At 44.4% G+C, this 15,913-nt stretch overlaps 1 protein-coding gene across 3 annotated transcripts in view; it reads right to left on the minus strand.

The window, feature by feature from the left end:
- Window positions 1-279: 279 nt before the first annotated feature.
- mtss1la (MTSS I-BAR domain containing 2a) overlaps window positions 280-15,913 on the minus strand; it is a 35,074-nt gene continuing 19,440 nt past the window's right edge. Inside the window, exons 4-14 of one of the 3 annotated variants that reach the window (XM_052474815.1) lie at window positions 12,606-12,690; window positions 12,402-12,493; window positions 12,218-12,292; window positions 8,434-8,591; window positions 7,751-7,858; window positions 7,365-7,595; window positions 4,811-4,885; window positions 4,482-4,637; window positions 3,900-4,022; window positions 3,551-3,719; window positions 280-3,434 (exon numbers count right to left, since the gene is read on the minus strand). In XM_052474815.1, coding sequence (XP_052330775.1) covers window positions 2,527-3,434; window positions 3,551-3,719; window positions 3,900-4,022; window positions 4,482-4,637; window positions 4,811-4,885; window positions 7,365-7,595; window positions 7,751-7,858; window positions 8,434-8,591; window positions 12,218-12,292; window positions 12,402-12,493; window positions 12,606-12,690 — 2,180 coding nt within the window. In that variant the 3' untranslated portion in view covers window positions 280-2,526. Of the gene's footprint in view, window positions 3,435-3,550; window positions 3,720-3,899; window positions 4,074-4,481; window positions 4,638-4,810; window positions 4,886-7,364; window positions 7,596-7,750; window positions 7,859-8,433; window positions 8,592-12,217; window positions 12,293-12,401; window positions 12,494-12,605; window positions 12,691-15,913 lie in introns of all 3 variants that reach the window. The other 2 variants (XM_035798278.2, XM_035798281.2) reach the window with 2 other exon arrangements.

A 15,913-nucleotide genomic window follows, 5' to 3' on the forward strand; every position in this document is an offset into this window, starting at 1 on the left:
AGGTTAGGGTTAGCTAAAATGGTTAAGGTTAGGGTTAGTGGAAGGGTTAGCTAACATGCTAAGTAGTTACAAAGTAGCTAAAACGTAGTAACCATGTGCTCTTTTCACCCTTTGCTCCTTCATCTAAACTACTACATAGCCTAATAACAATTCCATAAGAAAACTATACTTGCTTGGATTTTCAATTAGCATATAGGATGTCATAAAAACTGTAAAACCTCAATCCGTTGTTGTGCATCATATAAAATCTCAGACTCAAAATAAAGGGCAACATCCCTCTACAGGAAAAGGTTGGTTTAATTGCAGAATAAATTGGTAGAGTAGTACAGTACAGCAATAAAACCACTGCCACATCGCTCCTATTTTACATGACTTTTACATTTCTCCGATATGTAACATACATTGGTGTTCAGCTTATGATACAAACGGCAATACATACATCAGTATAATAATACACAACATAACATACAGACAGGCTCACAGAGCAACTTAGCTCTGTCACTTTCAGACAACAGATGGCTGTGTTAGTACACACACAATAAGACACAGCATTCAACCGCCATTTTGAAATTACCTCCTGGGCCCATATTCATATAGCATTTAAGTGTAGGAGTGCTGATCTAGGATAAAATCATCCTTGTCCATTAGTGCTGAGTGATTAACTGACATTTCAGTTATTTTTCCGTATTTTAACAACTAAACTGACAGACATTGGTTCAATTATTTGAAGCCCATTTTGTTCAGTTTTCTGTAAACTCAATGCACACATTATGCAGTTTCTCTAAAGAACAATCAGATCAAGCCCGAACTCTGTGATGTTGTAGTAGTGTCCAACAGGCCAATATTCTACATTGTTAAGCTCAGAAAACATGAACTACAATGACCATAATCCATTGAGCGCCTACTGGTCCGGTTTGTTTCTTTTACGCCAACTACGTAAAAGAGACAGATTAATGTGTGATCGAGAGAGAGCTCTCGCTTCATGAGGTATTTTTTCTTGAAAATACATCATTTAAGTGTTTGATAGTTGGTATTCAGCAGTCATAAAAGTATGCCTTATTAACTTTGAAGAACTACTAAAATAGTGAGTGTGCAAAGCTGTCATCAAGGCAAAGGTTGGCTACTTTGAAGAATATAAAATTTAAAATCTACATGATTCCATATGTGTTATTTCCTAGTGTTGATGTCTGTCACGCCCTGACCATAGAGAGCTTTTTATTCTCTATGTTGGTTAGGTCGGGGTGTGACTAGGTGATTATATTTCCATATTGGCCTGGTATGGTTCCCAATCAGAGGCGGCTGTTTATCGTTGTCAATAACTGGGGATCATATTTAGGGAGCCTTTTTCCATTTGTGCTTTGTGGGATCTTGACTATGTATGGTTGCCTGCATTTCGGTTTGCATTTATTGTTTTCTTTGAGTTTCACTTAAAAATAAAGAGAATGGAACTATACCACACTGCATCTTGGTCCATTTATTACAAACGATGTGACAATGTCTTCATTAAAAAGCTGTCAACCAGGGCCTCCCGGGTGGGGCAGTGGTCAAGGGCCTCCCGGGTGGGGCAGTGCCACCAGAGACTCTGGGTTCGCGCCCAGGCTCTGTCATAACCGACCAGGAGGTCCGTGGGGCGACGCGCAATTGGCCTAGCGTCAGCCGGGTTAGGGAGGGGTTGGCCGGTAGGGATATCCTTGTCTCATCGCGCACCAGCAACTCCTGTGGCGGGCCGGGCGCAGTGCACGCTAACCAAGGTTGCCAGGTGCACAGTGTTTCCTCCGACACATTGGTGTGGCTTGCTTCCGGGTTGGATGCGCGCTGTGTTAAGAAGCAGTGTGGCTTGGTTGGGTTGTGTATTGGAGGACGCATGACTTTCAACCTTCGTCTCTCCCGAGCCTGTACGGGAGTTGTAGCGATAGTAGCTACTAAACAATTGGACACCATGTAATTGGGGAGAAAAAAAGAAGAAAAAAAGCTGTCATCAAGGCAATTGTTATTTCATAGTTTGTATGTCTTTACTATTATACTACAATGTAGAAAATTGTAAAAATAAAGAAAAACCCTTGAATGAGTAGTTGTACTGTATATATAATCGAACCGAAACCAAACAGACCTCAAAAAGCACTAATCACTCAGCACCATTGTCCATATAATTGTATTATAGATTCATTATACACGAATCAGCACACCTACTCTGAGACACTTTGTGAATACAGGCCCTGATCACTGAGTCTAAAGGAAAGGTGCCTTGGCTGATTCATTAGGAGACAGAGGGAATAGACAACCACAGCCACTAAGCCCACAGACAACATGGGAAGTAGGAATACGACATAAAAATACATTTGTACGCAATTCATTACGTGAAATTTGTCCATTGGCCACCCATGGCCATTCATTGAATCTTTACACATTGACACTCGTTTTCCCTTTCATTTCATGCAGTCTTTTCCTGTCGAAGATGAGTGTTCATTCATTTCACTACTAGAGCTTGCAGTGGCACCACAGTTCTGTGGTCAGTCCCAGTAGATACTACCGCAGTATCCTGGATGCTGCTGCAGTATCCTGCAGTATCCTGGGGGCTGATCTGTCGTTGGAGACTGCCTTGCGGAGCCTCACACCTCTCCGTATGGACACCAGCATGTCCACGCCCTCCTGGGGTCTGTGTGGTGGTTGTTGTGGGTGTTGGGTTCCAGAGTTGGTACCCATTGGGTCCGCTGGCAGAGGGTCCAGAGAGGAGAAGGGGAACTGACCCTCGCCCAGGGCGTGGGCGCTGGCCGCGAGCTCTCCGATCTTCTCCACCAGGCTGTGGCGGTTGGCTGCCAGCTGGGGGTCCTCCTCTAGGCTGAGGCCTGTCATGCCAGGGGGCTGCTGGGCATAGACACTTTGGTCCAGCCCCCCTCCGGAGCTCCAGGCGGTGGTGTCAGGTAGGCTCAGCCGCTTGGGGGAGGCTTTCATGTACTCCAAGGCGCTGGATGGAGTCTCGTCCCCATACAGGTACTCTTCGCTGCCCATGCTCTGGATAAGGCTGGGAGAGTAGCTGGGGGAGTAACAGGGGGAGTAGACAGGAGAGTCTGGCACCGTGGGGGTCTTGACTGGAACGATGGGGGGACGGATGGCGATGGGGCCTGAGGTGGATGGTGTGCGTCTCACCCCCGTTTTGGAGGAGGGGGTCCGGCGGATGGTGGCTGTTCCAGAGGTGATGGCTCCGTGCCTCCCATCACGCCCTCCATCACCCCCATAAATCACTCCATGCATACCACCAGGAGGGCTCACTCCGGCGGGTAACCCGGCGGTGCTGGCCGGCCTCTTGGTCTGGATCATGCGGCGGTAGTTCTGGGCGATGTTGCTGTGGCGTGGGATGGTGGAGGACTTGTCGAAGTCAGCCTCCCTGCTGGTATCAGCGTCCCCGTTCAGAGAGTAGCACTCATAGTCAGACCCTGAGAACAGCAGAGAGAATGAGACAGCCGGATCCTATTGGATTTTCTATACAATTTCAGGTATTACTGTTAGAAGGGATACGTGTTGTTATCTGGTGTTGATCAGAGTATGTTACCCTGTGAGGGGATGGTGTCCTCTGAGCAGCAGGGTGTGTTGGTCTGGGTGCTGTAGCCACTGGAGTACTGCAGAGATTCCCTGCTATTCTTCTGCTGCTCTATACTGAGACCACGGGTCAGCACCATGGCTAGTGTACTGGCTGCTGGGGACATGGCCTCACCGCCGTGCTGTGCGCGCACACACACACACGCACGCAATGAGAAAGAAAGAAAAAGAGAGAGAGAGAAGAGAGAGGAGACTCACATTACCGTACAACAGTAGTAGTGGCAAACATTAAAATCTACATCTCAACAACTCATGCTGATTGTTGAGTACTGTTACTGCATCCAATGTGTGCTCATCATTACCTTGGCTGCTATAGTAGCTTGGGCCATCCTGGACCTATGAGTGTCTGGGTGCATCCCAGAGAACCCTTTAGGACTGGAAGGAACCTCCTGCTCCCTCATCCTGTCCAATGACTCTCTCCTTTGCTGCAGAGTGGTAGCCAGTGAGGGCTCATAGGTACTGGTTTTAGACCAATCCTGTGGCAGTATTATTGAGGTAATGACGAAATTAACTAAACAATGTACCCTTGGATCGGACATGTCTATCATTCAGCAGTTCAGAAGTCTTTCCATTGTGGTAAAATGGAAGCAGTATGAGGGTCCATGAAGAAGTTAAATTCTAACAGCATGGTACCAAATCTGCTTGTGCTGTCTACACAAATAGATCTCAGCCCTAAGCATGAGTCCTTTATTACAATGAGTTTAGCAAAGTCCGCTCAGCTTAGCAAATCTTTGGCATGAGAGATTTGAAAGCGGAATTCAACAACAGAATGGATCCTGAAGATATTATGCATCATGAGTTATGCAAATGAGTTGTTAAAGCCAAGGAAAAAGCAGTTAAGCAAATAAAAGATTAAAACGGAAAAGCAGCAAATTAAAACAAACCTTCCAGCTAGGAACCTTTGAGATGGGTGAGGGGGGGTTGGATCCAGGAGAGCGGTTAAATGTGGGGGACCCAGGAAGTATGACAGAGAGAGGCCTGATGGAGCCAGTGTGTGAGAGAGCGGGGCGGAAGGTACCGAAGGATGAGCCCGAGCCAAACTGCGGAATGGACAGACATGTCTGAGTCATCGTGTTCATCACATACTATAGCAAGATCCCTCTGGGCCTCTTAAGCCATAGCTATGTCACACAGCTTCTGTCTGTCTGTCTGTCTGTCTGTCTGTCTGTCTGTCTGTCTGTCTGTCTGTCTGTCTGTCTGTCTGTGTACTAACCGCGGTGGGAGAGTTGCATTCACTGACAGATTGGCAGGTTTCTGATGCCTCAGAGGAGGCTGAGCTGGTGGACTTCTGTAGATGGAATCAGAGAGATGGAGAGAGAAGAGTAGTGGGAGAGATGGAGAAAGGGTGAAATAGTTTAAAAGAGTGACAAGAAGTGAGTGAGATTGAGAAAAGAGGAGGAGAGTGAGTGAGAGGGAGGGAAAATAAGGGGAAAGAGGGGAAAGAATATGACTCAAGGTACTATTTACTCTTCTACAACAAACCATCACACAATATTGCTCTTCTGCCTTGGAAGATTGCATCAGATTCCCTCCCTGATTCCCATTCTATTTACAGAGAAATATTAACAGCCATCTGCTACAATAATTCATAGTATATCAAGGAGGAAAACTCTAGCATCATCTAACAGGCTTGATGGTATAAGTAATAACACATACCAGCCAGAAAGAGGATAAAAAAGGATTCTCACGTTACCAAACCTGGGTTCAAATACTATTTAGGATATTTCAATTACTTTTAAAGACATATGGAAGTTACATATTTTTACTTGGAAAGACAAGTTGTTGAATTAAAATGCATTTGGAAATGCACATGAAAGTATTTGAAAATACACAGATTAAAATACACTCCCATGCATTTGAAAATAGTATTTGAAATGCAGTTGAAGTCAGAAGTTTACATACACCTTAGCCAAATACATTTAAACTCATTTTTTTCACAATCCCTGACATTTAATCACAATAAAAATTCCCTGTTTTAGGTCAGTTAGGATCACCACTTTATTTTAAGAATATGAAATGTCAGAATAATAGTTTAGAAAATGATTTATTTCAGCTTTTATTTCTTTCATCGCATTCCCAGTGGGTCAGAAGTTTACATACACTCAATTAGTATTTGGTAGCATTGCCTTTACATTGTTTAACTTGGGTCAAACATTTCGGGTAGCCTTCCACAAGCTTCCCACAGTAAGTTGGGTGACTTTTGGCCCATTCCTCCTGACAGAGCTGGTGTAACTGAGCCAGGTTTGTAGGCCTCCTTGCTTGCACACGCCTTTTCAGTTCTGCCCACAAAATGTCTACAGGATTGAGGTCAGGGCTTTGTGATGGCCAATCCAATACCTTGACTTTGTTGTCCTTAAGTCATTTTGCCACAACTTTGGAAGTATGCTTGGGGTCATTGTCCATTTGGAAGACCCATTTGTGACCAAGCTTTAACTTGAGATGTCTTGAGATGTTGCTTCAATATATCCACATAATTTTCCATCCACATAATTTTCCATCCTCATGATGCCATCTATTTTTTAAATGCACCAGTCCCTCCTGCAGTAAAGCACCCCCACAACATGATGCTGTCACCCCTGTGCTTCACGGTTGGGATGGTGTTCTTCGGCTTGCAAGCCTCCCCCTTTTTTTCTCCAAACATAACGATGGTCATTATGGCCAAACAGTTCTATTTTTGTTTCATCAGACCAGAGGACATTTCTCCAAAAAGTATGATCTTTGTCCCCATGTGCAGTTGCAAACTGCAGGCTGACTTTTTATGGCAGTTTTGGAACAATGACCTTACTACTTGCTGAGCGGCCTTTCGGGTTATGTTGATATAGGACTCGTTTTACTGTGGATATAGATACTTTTGTGCCCGTTTCCTCCAGCATCTTCACAATGTCCTTTGCTGTTGTTCTGGGATTGATTTGAACTTTTCACACCAAAGTGCGTTCATCTCTAGGAGACAGAATGCGTCTTCTTCCTGAGCGGAATGACGGCTGCATGGTGTTTTTACTTGCGTACTATTGTTTGTACAGATGAACGTGGTACCTTCAGAAGTTTGGAAATTGCTCCCAAGGATGAACTAGACTTGTGGAGGTCTACAATTTGGCTGATTTCTTTTGATTTCCCCATGATGTCAAGCAAAGAGGCACTGAGAGGCACAATTTGAGTGGCACAATTTGAAGGTAGGCCTTGAAATACATCCACAGGTACACCTCCAATTGACTCAAATGGTGTCAATTAGCCTATCAGAAGCTTCTAAAGCCATGATATCATTTTCTGGAATTTTCCAAGCTGTTTAAAGGCACAGTCAACTTAGTGTATGTAAACTTCTGACCCACTGGAATTGTAATACAGTGAATTATAAGTGAAATAATCTGTCTGTAAACAATTGTTAGAAAAATTACTTGTGTCATGCACAAAGTAGATTTCCTAACCGACTTTCTTAAAAAACTATAGTTTGTAAACAAGAAATTTGTGGAGTGGTTGAAAAACAAGTTTTAATGACTCCAACCTAATTATGTAAAATTCCGACTTCAACTGTAAGTATTTAGGAAATTATTTGAAAATAAATACTAATAAATAGAAGTATTAGACTCTGGACATATTATTTGAATACTGAAATACACAGAACATAAGTATTTAAATAACAAATAATCAAATACACATGTATTTCAACCCAGGTCTGTGCATTTTCATACTCCAAAGGTTTGATTATCAAGAACGTGACAAGAGAACCTGAAGTGGAGCCTAGAGACTGACTGACTCCGAGGAGTGTCTACCTGGCTGGTGATGTCAGAGGGCATGGGCGAGGGGGGCTTGGAGTGGGTGTTGGCATCCTGAGAAATGAACCCTGAATCATGGGAGGAGACACTACTGAGACGATGGGCACCGACAGTTGGCATCTGGAGGATACTGCACATACTGCTCTTCCTGGAGGCAGCACTGCTGGGAGAGGAGGGAGGGGTCTGGTAGGACCAACTGTAGTCTGAACCCTTCAGGTCGCCGATCACCTGGAGAGAGAGAAGAGAGAGTTTAGGCAAGCAAAACCTACACTAAGTGCATTCACTGTTTGACATGTTGTGCTACTGGTTAAGCATGTTTGCTTGCAAGACTGATTTCTTGCGTAAGGAAAGTCTTGTTCTTTTGTGTATATGTTGGAGATTACCTGCTCACTAGCCGGGGGCAGTTTGTGTGGGTCTTCAGTGAGCACAGTGAGGTCATCAACAATGGCCTGCAGGTGTGTGATCTCTCCCAGCATGGCTATCTCTCCATTCTGAAGAGGAGCAACAACATGACCGTTCGCTCAGCAACACACAAAGACATAACATGTGCATTATTTAAGACTAACTGAAATAACTGTGACAAAAAAATAAATTTAACATGAAAGTTAAGACCACCAAACAACTCCACTGTGCACAGAATGCAGTTGCACCTAGACTCTGATCTAAGTATGGTCTGACCATATGCAGGCCATATAAAGTTTAAACCTGTGTGGTCGGGAAAAGTTTGAGAAGCCAATTGCCTACTAAAGAAATGTATTTTTGCAACTCTAGCCTAAAGCCAAGGCAAATTCTCCCGGGAGCTCACCCCGCCCTGGTATCTCAGCAATCCTCCTCTCTCAACACCATACGCTGATCTACAATCAGGCAGGGTTTTCCCGCATACTGGTTAAGGTTAAGATTTAGGGAGTGTAATCTTATCCTAGATCTATGCCCCAGCACCCACCCCAGCCAACTCTATCATCATCCTCCCCTCTCACAACGACAGACTGATCTAAAGTGTGTGAAGTTTTCCCTATAATAGCTAAGGATTTGGATTTTGATAGGCTGATCCTAGATCTGTGCTCACCACCACAGGCTTCAGCAGGTTGATGAAGAAGCAGTAGCGCCCCCTCTCCTCTAGGAGGGCCCGGCGCACCGCCTGCTTCTCGGTCTCCCCCATCAGAAGGTAGAGGTCACTGACGTCCTGCATGGCACTGTCCAGCTGGGGACGCAGGTTACCCCGGCCTGAGAAGGGGCGGGGGGGAGAGAGGAGTACATAGAGGAGGGAAGATAAAAGAGGAAGACGAGAGAAAGGGTAAGGGGCAGGGGATAGCAGAGGGAGGGGTCAATAGTGAAAGAACAGGGTACCCGGGGATGAGGGGCATTGGATAAGATGGTTAGAGGATGAGGATGAAATGAGAGAGGAGGAGGAGAAGAAAAGAGTGGTGTTTAGAACCCTCTGCCAGGTTTGGGCCTGCCGGTGTACCGTAGGACAGACCACCATTGACAAACAACACTGCACTGAAATGATACGCGTCAATGAGAATGGGACGAAACTACAGCACATATCTTAAACGAGACTAGCACCAACAACTCCGCAGGTAGCCTAGTGGGTTAGAGCGGTGGGCCAGTCAGGAAAAGGATGCTGGTTTGAATACCCGAGCAGACAAGGTGAAAAATCTGTTGGTGTCCTTGAGCAAGGCACAACCCTAATTTGCTCCATGGATGCTGTACTACTATGGCTGACGCTGTAAAACAACACATTTCACTGTACATATCTGGTGTATGTGACCAAAAAAAACAAATTATATGGATGGAGATCCTGAAATGAACATGGTTTACTAGCACAGGTAAATACAACACTGATGACATATTCAGCCGCCATGTATGAGACAGCCTTATTGTTGAGGAAAACTCATTACAACTCATTATCAGTAATAAGAGGTTTATTTGAGCAATTGCAAGGAAAATCACTCTCTCAGGATGAACCTGGGGAGTATATTGTTCATTTACAAATGACACAGTCTTTATATACTTCATCTACACAAAGTGATAAATCCCCCTTCTAGGTGGAGGCAAGCTAGGAAAATAGATAAGGGGTAATTGGCTCCACTTCCGTTTCTAACCAGTTCTCACAGCCTATATGTCTAAGATAGAGGAGTGCTAGGATCTTTAAAACCAGAGGAAATTAGATTTCCGCAATGCTTTTAGTGCCCTATAGATAATGAGATAATGAGGTAATAATTCACTCCTCTGTTCGGTATGTAAAGAGGTTACTGAACAACTGTGGGAAATGACCAGTGACTGTGGAAAATGACCAGTGACTGTGGAAAATGACCAGTGACTGTGGAAAATGACCAGTGACTGTGGGAAATGACCAGTGACTGTGGGAAATGACCAGTGACTGTGGGAAATGACCAGTGACTGTGGGAAATGACCAGTGACTGTGGAAAATGACCAGTGACTGTGGGAAATGACCAGTGACTGTGGAAAATGACCAGTGACTGTGGGAAATGACCAGTGACTGTGGAAAATGACCAGTGACTGTGGAAAAAATGACTGTGGAAAATGACAAGTGACTGTGGGAAATGACCAGTGACTGTGGAAATGACCAGTGACTGTGGAAAATGACCAGTGACTGTGGAAAATGACCAGTGACTGTGGGAAATGACCAGTGACTGTGGAAAATGACCAGTGACTGTGGGAAATGACCAGTGACTGTGGAAAATGACCAGTGACTGTGGAAAATGACCAGTGACTGTGGAAAATGACCAGTGACTGTGGAAAATGACCAGTGACTGTGGAAAATGACCAGTGACTGTGGGAAATGACCAGTGACTGTGGAAAATGACCAGTGACTGTGGGAAATGACCAGTGACTAGTACCGTTCAACTCAAGAGACTGTAACAAAAAAGTTTTGTACACAAATTATGAAACATGGTGACATGATGACCAAGAGTGGTGTGTAGAGGAGGCCGTGTTGGGGAAGCTAAAATATAGTTTACCAAGCTACTAATTAAGTTAAGCTCCACTACAGCTACCCTTAAGAGAAATATAGTTGACTTAACTAAAGTTACTTTGAAAAAGTAGTTCACTACATCCAAAGTACTCAGTGATTAATTATATGCAAATCTGAAACGTCATAGACTACAAATTGCTACAAACAGATCACTCTGGACTGGAGTCAGATGTTAACAGAATGTGTAATTTAGCCTATTAAAAACTCAACTTCAAGTGAGAATTTGGCAGATCTGATGACAAAAAAGAAAGGAATGTCTTGCCTACTTCTCCCATATTTCTATGTAGTGCGCAGTTCCTGTAGTTAGCTACAATGCTGCATGGCAAAACTAAGTAATTATCTACTGAAAACACTAGCTTGATTTGAATTTAGGTGAACTACCACCAAGCTACTGCCAAATGTAGTTCAATTACTAGTTGAACTACATATGGTTCACTACTCCCCATCACAGACGAGGGGTATGTCAATACTGATAGGACACACCAGTATCAGACAGACTACAACACTCCAGATGGGATGGTCAGACACAATGACGTGATGATGCAGGACACACACACACACACACACACACACACACCGGATAATAACTATAGCATTATCATGAAATGCCTCATGCAACGTGGGGAAATGTGGGGAAAGCAATAACACACATACCTAGAAGCTCTACAGCAGGGAAATAGGCCAGTGAGGAGACAGAGGAGGAGACAGACAGGTAGCATGGGTAGAAGAGGGGAGGGGGAGAAAACATAACACACATACCTAGAAGCTCTACAGCAGGGAAATAGGCCAGTGAGGAGACAGAGGAGGAGACAGACAGGTAGCATGGGTAGAAGAGGGGAGGGGGGAAACATAACACACATACCTAGAAGATCTACAGCAGGGAAATAGGCCAGTGAGGAGACAGAGGAGGAGACAGACAGGTAGCATGGGTAGAAGAGGGGAGGGGGAGAAAACATAACACACATACCTAGAAGCTCTACAGCAGGGAAATAGGCCAGTGAGGAGACAGAGGAGGAGACAGACAGGTAGCATGGGTGGAAGAGGGGAGGGGGGGGAGAAAGCATAACACACATACCTAGAAGATCTACAGCAGGGAAATAGGCCAGTGAGGAGACAGAGGAGGAGACAGACAGGTAGCATGGGTAGAAGAGGGGAGGGGGGAGAAAGCATAACACACATACCTAGAAGCTCTACAGCAGGGAAATAGGCCAGTGAGGAGACAGAGGAGGAGACAGACAGGGAGCATGGGTAGAAGAGGGGGGGGAGGGAGAAAACATAACACACATACCTAGAAGATCTACAGCAGGGAAATAGGCCAGTGAGGATGCAGAGGAGGAGACAGACAGGTAGCATGGGTGGAAGAGGGGAGGGGGGGGAGGGGGGAAACATAACACACATACCTAGAAGCTCTACAGCAGGGAAATAGGCCAGTGAGGATGCAGAGGAGGAGACAGACAGGTAGCATGGGTAGAAGAGGGGAGGGGGGGAGAAAACATAGACAGAAAGCCCAATATTAGAGTTGGCACAGTCATCGTTAGACACATTGAAATAGATCAAAGTTGTACACATAAACCTCTTCTTTTTCCCTCCAAACTCTCCAAACCTTTTGGATGATAGCTTTCATTTCTGATTTATCCCTCATTGGAAACCCATGACATGTATTTCTCATTCAGGACACTAGGTAGTGGCATTTCCCAGTTAGGTGCTGGTAACTACCCTACAGCAGTACAACACATTTTCTATCTAGTCTACATCCTGTTTTGGAAAGAGTTTTTAACAGTAGCCAATCAGTAACCAGTCGTTTTTAGCAGTAGCCAATCAGGTCATGTCACAGGGTGCGGTTCGATGTTACCTTTCCTGGCCTTCTTCTGGAGCTTCATGGTGTCTGAGGACTTCCTCTTGATCTCCTGGCGAGACCGCTTGTATTCTGATGAGGAGAGAAGGAGCTGTCAACCTGGAGTTAAGCGTCATTTGTTGATTGATTTGATCAATCAATCAAATTCAATATATATAGCCCTTTTAACATAAACCCTCACCTTTGGCGTGGTCTTTGTCCAGCAGGTTAACTGTCTTCTTCCATTCCTCTATCCTGTCCTGGAGAGGAGTGACTAGGCCTTCCATAAGAGCACTGGGGAGGAGAGGAAAGAAGAGGGAGGGTAAGGACAGGACTTGTAGCACCATAAGCAATGCACAGAGATGTAGGGAGAGGAATCAGGCAGGGTTGAAGGTGGACCACTTACTTGGTGAAGTGGCGTAGTTTAGTCTCGATGCTGCGGTGTCTCATGCACATCCTGGTCAGAGCTGAACCTATGTCCCTGGTGCCTCCTGGAGAGAGAGGGAGAGATTGGTTCTTGTTGTGTGGGTTTACACAACCACTGGGGGGCGGCATTGCATATCACAACAAGGGACACCAGTCAGCTCAGCTAGCACAGTTATTTTCTCCAAACAAAATCTTACAGGAAAATGTCAAAAGTAATCAATCCAACACAACTTCTATAGGCTGCAGCCCATTCATCCTGCACATTATCTTGCATCTACTACCCTGGTCTGGACACCAACTACACCAATGAAATGTAATTGCATTCAGTGATTTACCCACCCCACCCCACAGCCCAGGAAATCACAGCTTGTCTGAGTTGCTGTACTACTTCTCCTCTCTAGTCAAGCGTAATTAAAATGAGGAGTTAAGCCTTAAAGCCCAGGCTGGCCCCAAGCTACATGCTCCGCCGGCTACAGGCCGCATCCAGCGCTCATTCTTAGGGGACCGCAGAAATATCGGCCAGGATTGATCCTGCTCTAATCCACTGGGCCAACGCGGCCTAATCGGGGGATGGTCGGGAGGGTCTCACACCAACACACACATTCGCAGGCAGACACACACATGTGCATGAGCGCACGCATGCGTTCGCACGCGTGTGTTAGTCCGTGTGTGTAGACAGGTGGTGTGATTCACATACCCCCTCTTCCCAACTCTATCCTGAAGGAAAAAGGTGGGTACCCTGTAAGGGGATATCCCTCTATTCTTCCCTGGCCTGCTCTGCCTTTCCTGTTCTCTGGGTTTCCTAAACACCATTCTAACAGGGGTGTGAGGAAAGACCGGCTTGAACCTGTCTGTCCACGAGTAAGGCTCAATCTACCAAGCCTGGGCCTGCACACAGTTAAGCCCTTTCCACACTATTGTGCCAACGCGAACTGTGCTAGCTTCAGCAACTATGGTGGATGTGTAGCCAGGCCAGTGCAGGACAGCTCAGCTCAGTAGAGTGAAAATTATATTAGAGGGAGAAGAGAGAGAGAAAGCTGCTGATCTAACTGGATCAAATCAAACATCGTCTGACTAGAATACTGAAGATTAGGGTTGTTATGATTGACCGATATGTATCGGTCCCTGGTTCAAATGTTTAAGATATGAGCGCATCGACACCAAACTCGATGCAAATGTAGCATCCACCGGTCAGGCAATAGATTCAAACGTTACAAGTTATTTTTTTCTCAAATGACTTTCTTTCTATCTTCTGAAAATACCTCATCTTGTGTGACAATTCCGTCCTCTCCTTCAGTGTCGATCTAAGCATGTAATTGTGTTGACAATCATTGATATACGGGATGGCGGGTAGCCTAGTGGTTATAGCGTTGGACTAGTAACCGAAAGGGTTCTAGATCGATTCCCTGAGCTGACAAGGTAAAAGGTCTGTCATTCTGGCCCTGAACAAGGAAGGCCGTCATTGTAAATAAGAATTTGTTCTTAACTGACTTGCCTAGTTAAATAAAGGTTAAAAAATATATATATATATATAATATAATAATAAAACATAATAATATTATTTATTTATATATATATATATATATATATATATATATATATATATATATACAAGTCATTTTTCATGCCGAACAAGCCCAGGCAATACAGTATCAGTAGCCTAGTCAAACTGCACACTGTGCGTAGCTTCGCACGCTGACCAACGAGAGGTAGGCCTATTCCTAATCTGGCACGTCTGCGGGTCACCTTCAGCATTCAAATGTTTGTCAAATGGATTGCGCAATATGACATTTTATGTTAAACAATGTCATTTGCTAGGCTATTTTTATCAAATGTGCTGTTGAATAAAAGTAGCCTAAGCTACCACCGGAGACGCCACTCTCATCTGTCTATAGGTAGGCTACGTGCTGATCAGGGATTAGGTTTTAATTTGATTGTTCAGCTTCACCATCAGCAATCGTTTTGGTAGTTTTGCTTGAAACAATCAGTATGGTCAGCTATAGATATTCAGGGTAAAGTTGCTAATTTCATAATGAGGACAGCAATCATTTTTGCTACCCACACTGCATGGTTGAAGCAGAGAAGAAGAGAAGCTCACTCCAACTCCGTCAAAATTTCCAAGCGGTCTAAACCATTGGATTAGGAGACGGGGGTGAAATCCAAATTTTGTAACACTTTTTGGTCGATGTACAAATGTTTTGTGAATGCTTAAATAGTGGTGTGAATACAAATATGTACATTGATGTTTTGCTGTGTCATAGCACATTTTTAAGATGCATATGGATACATTACTAGCTCTAACACTTTTAATCCACAAAATTAACTAATTCATCTGTGGGTGATGTTTTTAAAAAAAATCAAAAGTGGGGAGGAACAAAAAGAAAACAATCCCCCAACTGACAGTGGGGTGGTAGATGCCCAGCTTCCCTTATGGTTTAGCTCCGGGGCCTACATTCACACAGTCAGCTCAGACAGATCCGGCTCAGACACCCAGTGCATCGACTAGTATCGCATCGAACCGGATCGCATTGATTCAATCTCTAATCGAAGCGAATCGTTTCAAACTAAAACTTAGCGATCCTGTATCATATCGGAGCCAATGTATCTACAGTGGGGCAAATAAATTCATAAAAAATCCTACAATGTGATTTTCAGGATTTTTTTTCTCATTTTGTCTGTCATAGTTGAAGTGTACCTATGATGAAAATTACAGGCCTCTCTCATCTTTTTAAGTGGGAGAACATGCACAATTGGTGGCTGACTAAATACTTTTTTGCCCCACTGTAGATATGTATCGAATCATCTTGAAAGGAAAATATGCACTTCCCTACTGAAGATGGATGCATACAATGAAGAGTAATCTATTTCATTTATATACCTAGAGACTAAACTAATTCCCTGGTGAAACTCATCATAAGACAAAGCACCTTTCACAACACATACAGTAGCTAGTATTCCCTTCATTGGATTCAATGCTCTGTGGATTATGTCAAAAGCATTCCACCTCACATAACTCCATCTCCCAGAGGCATCAGGGGCTTCCCGCCAGATGCTGGATGGATTTGGGGGATGGATGAATCCACTGACAACCATGTGTGGATGGGATGATGTGTGGTGGTAGTTTAGTCATGTTGTCATACAGCTGTATTTCCTTTCCAAGTGACTGAAATGTGTACAGGTAAGAGGTCAGAGGTTACCCAGCTGAATCCCACCCACTATGATAACGCAGGAAGTGATATAGGGAACAGAGACCATGGGAAGATCTCTCGCATCCTCTCTCTCCTCATC

The sequence above is a fragment of the Oncorhynchus keta genome, chromosome 22, assembly GCF_023373465.1.
Source record: "Oncorhynchus keta strain PuntledgeMale-10-30-2019 chromosome 22, Oket_V2, whole genome shotgun sequence".
Lineage (NCBI taxonomy): Eukaryota > Metazoa > Chordata > Actinopteri > Salmoniformes > Salmonidae > Oncorhynchus > Oncorhynchus keta.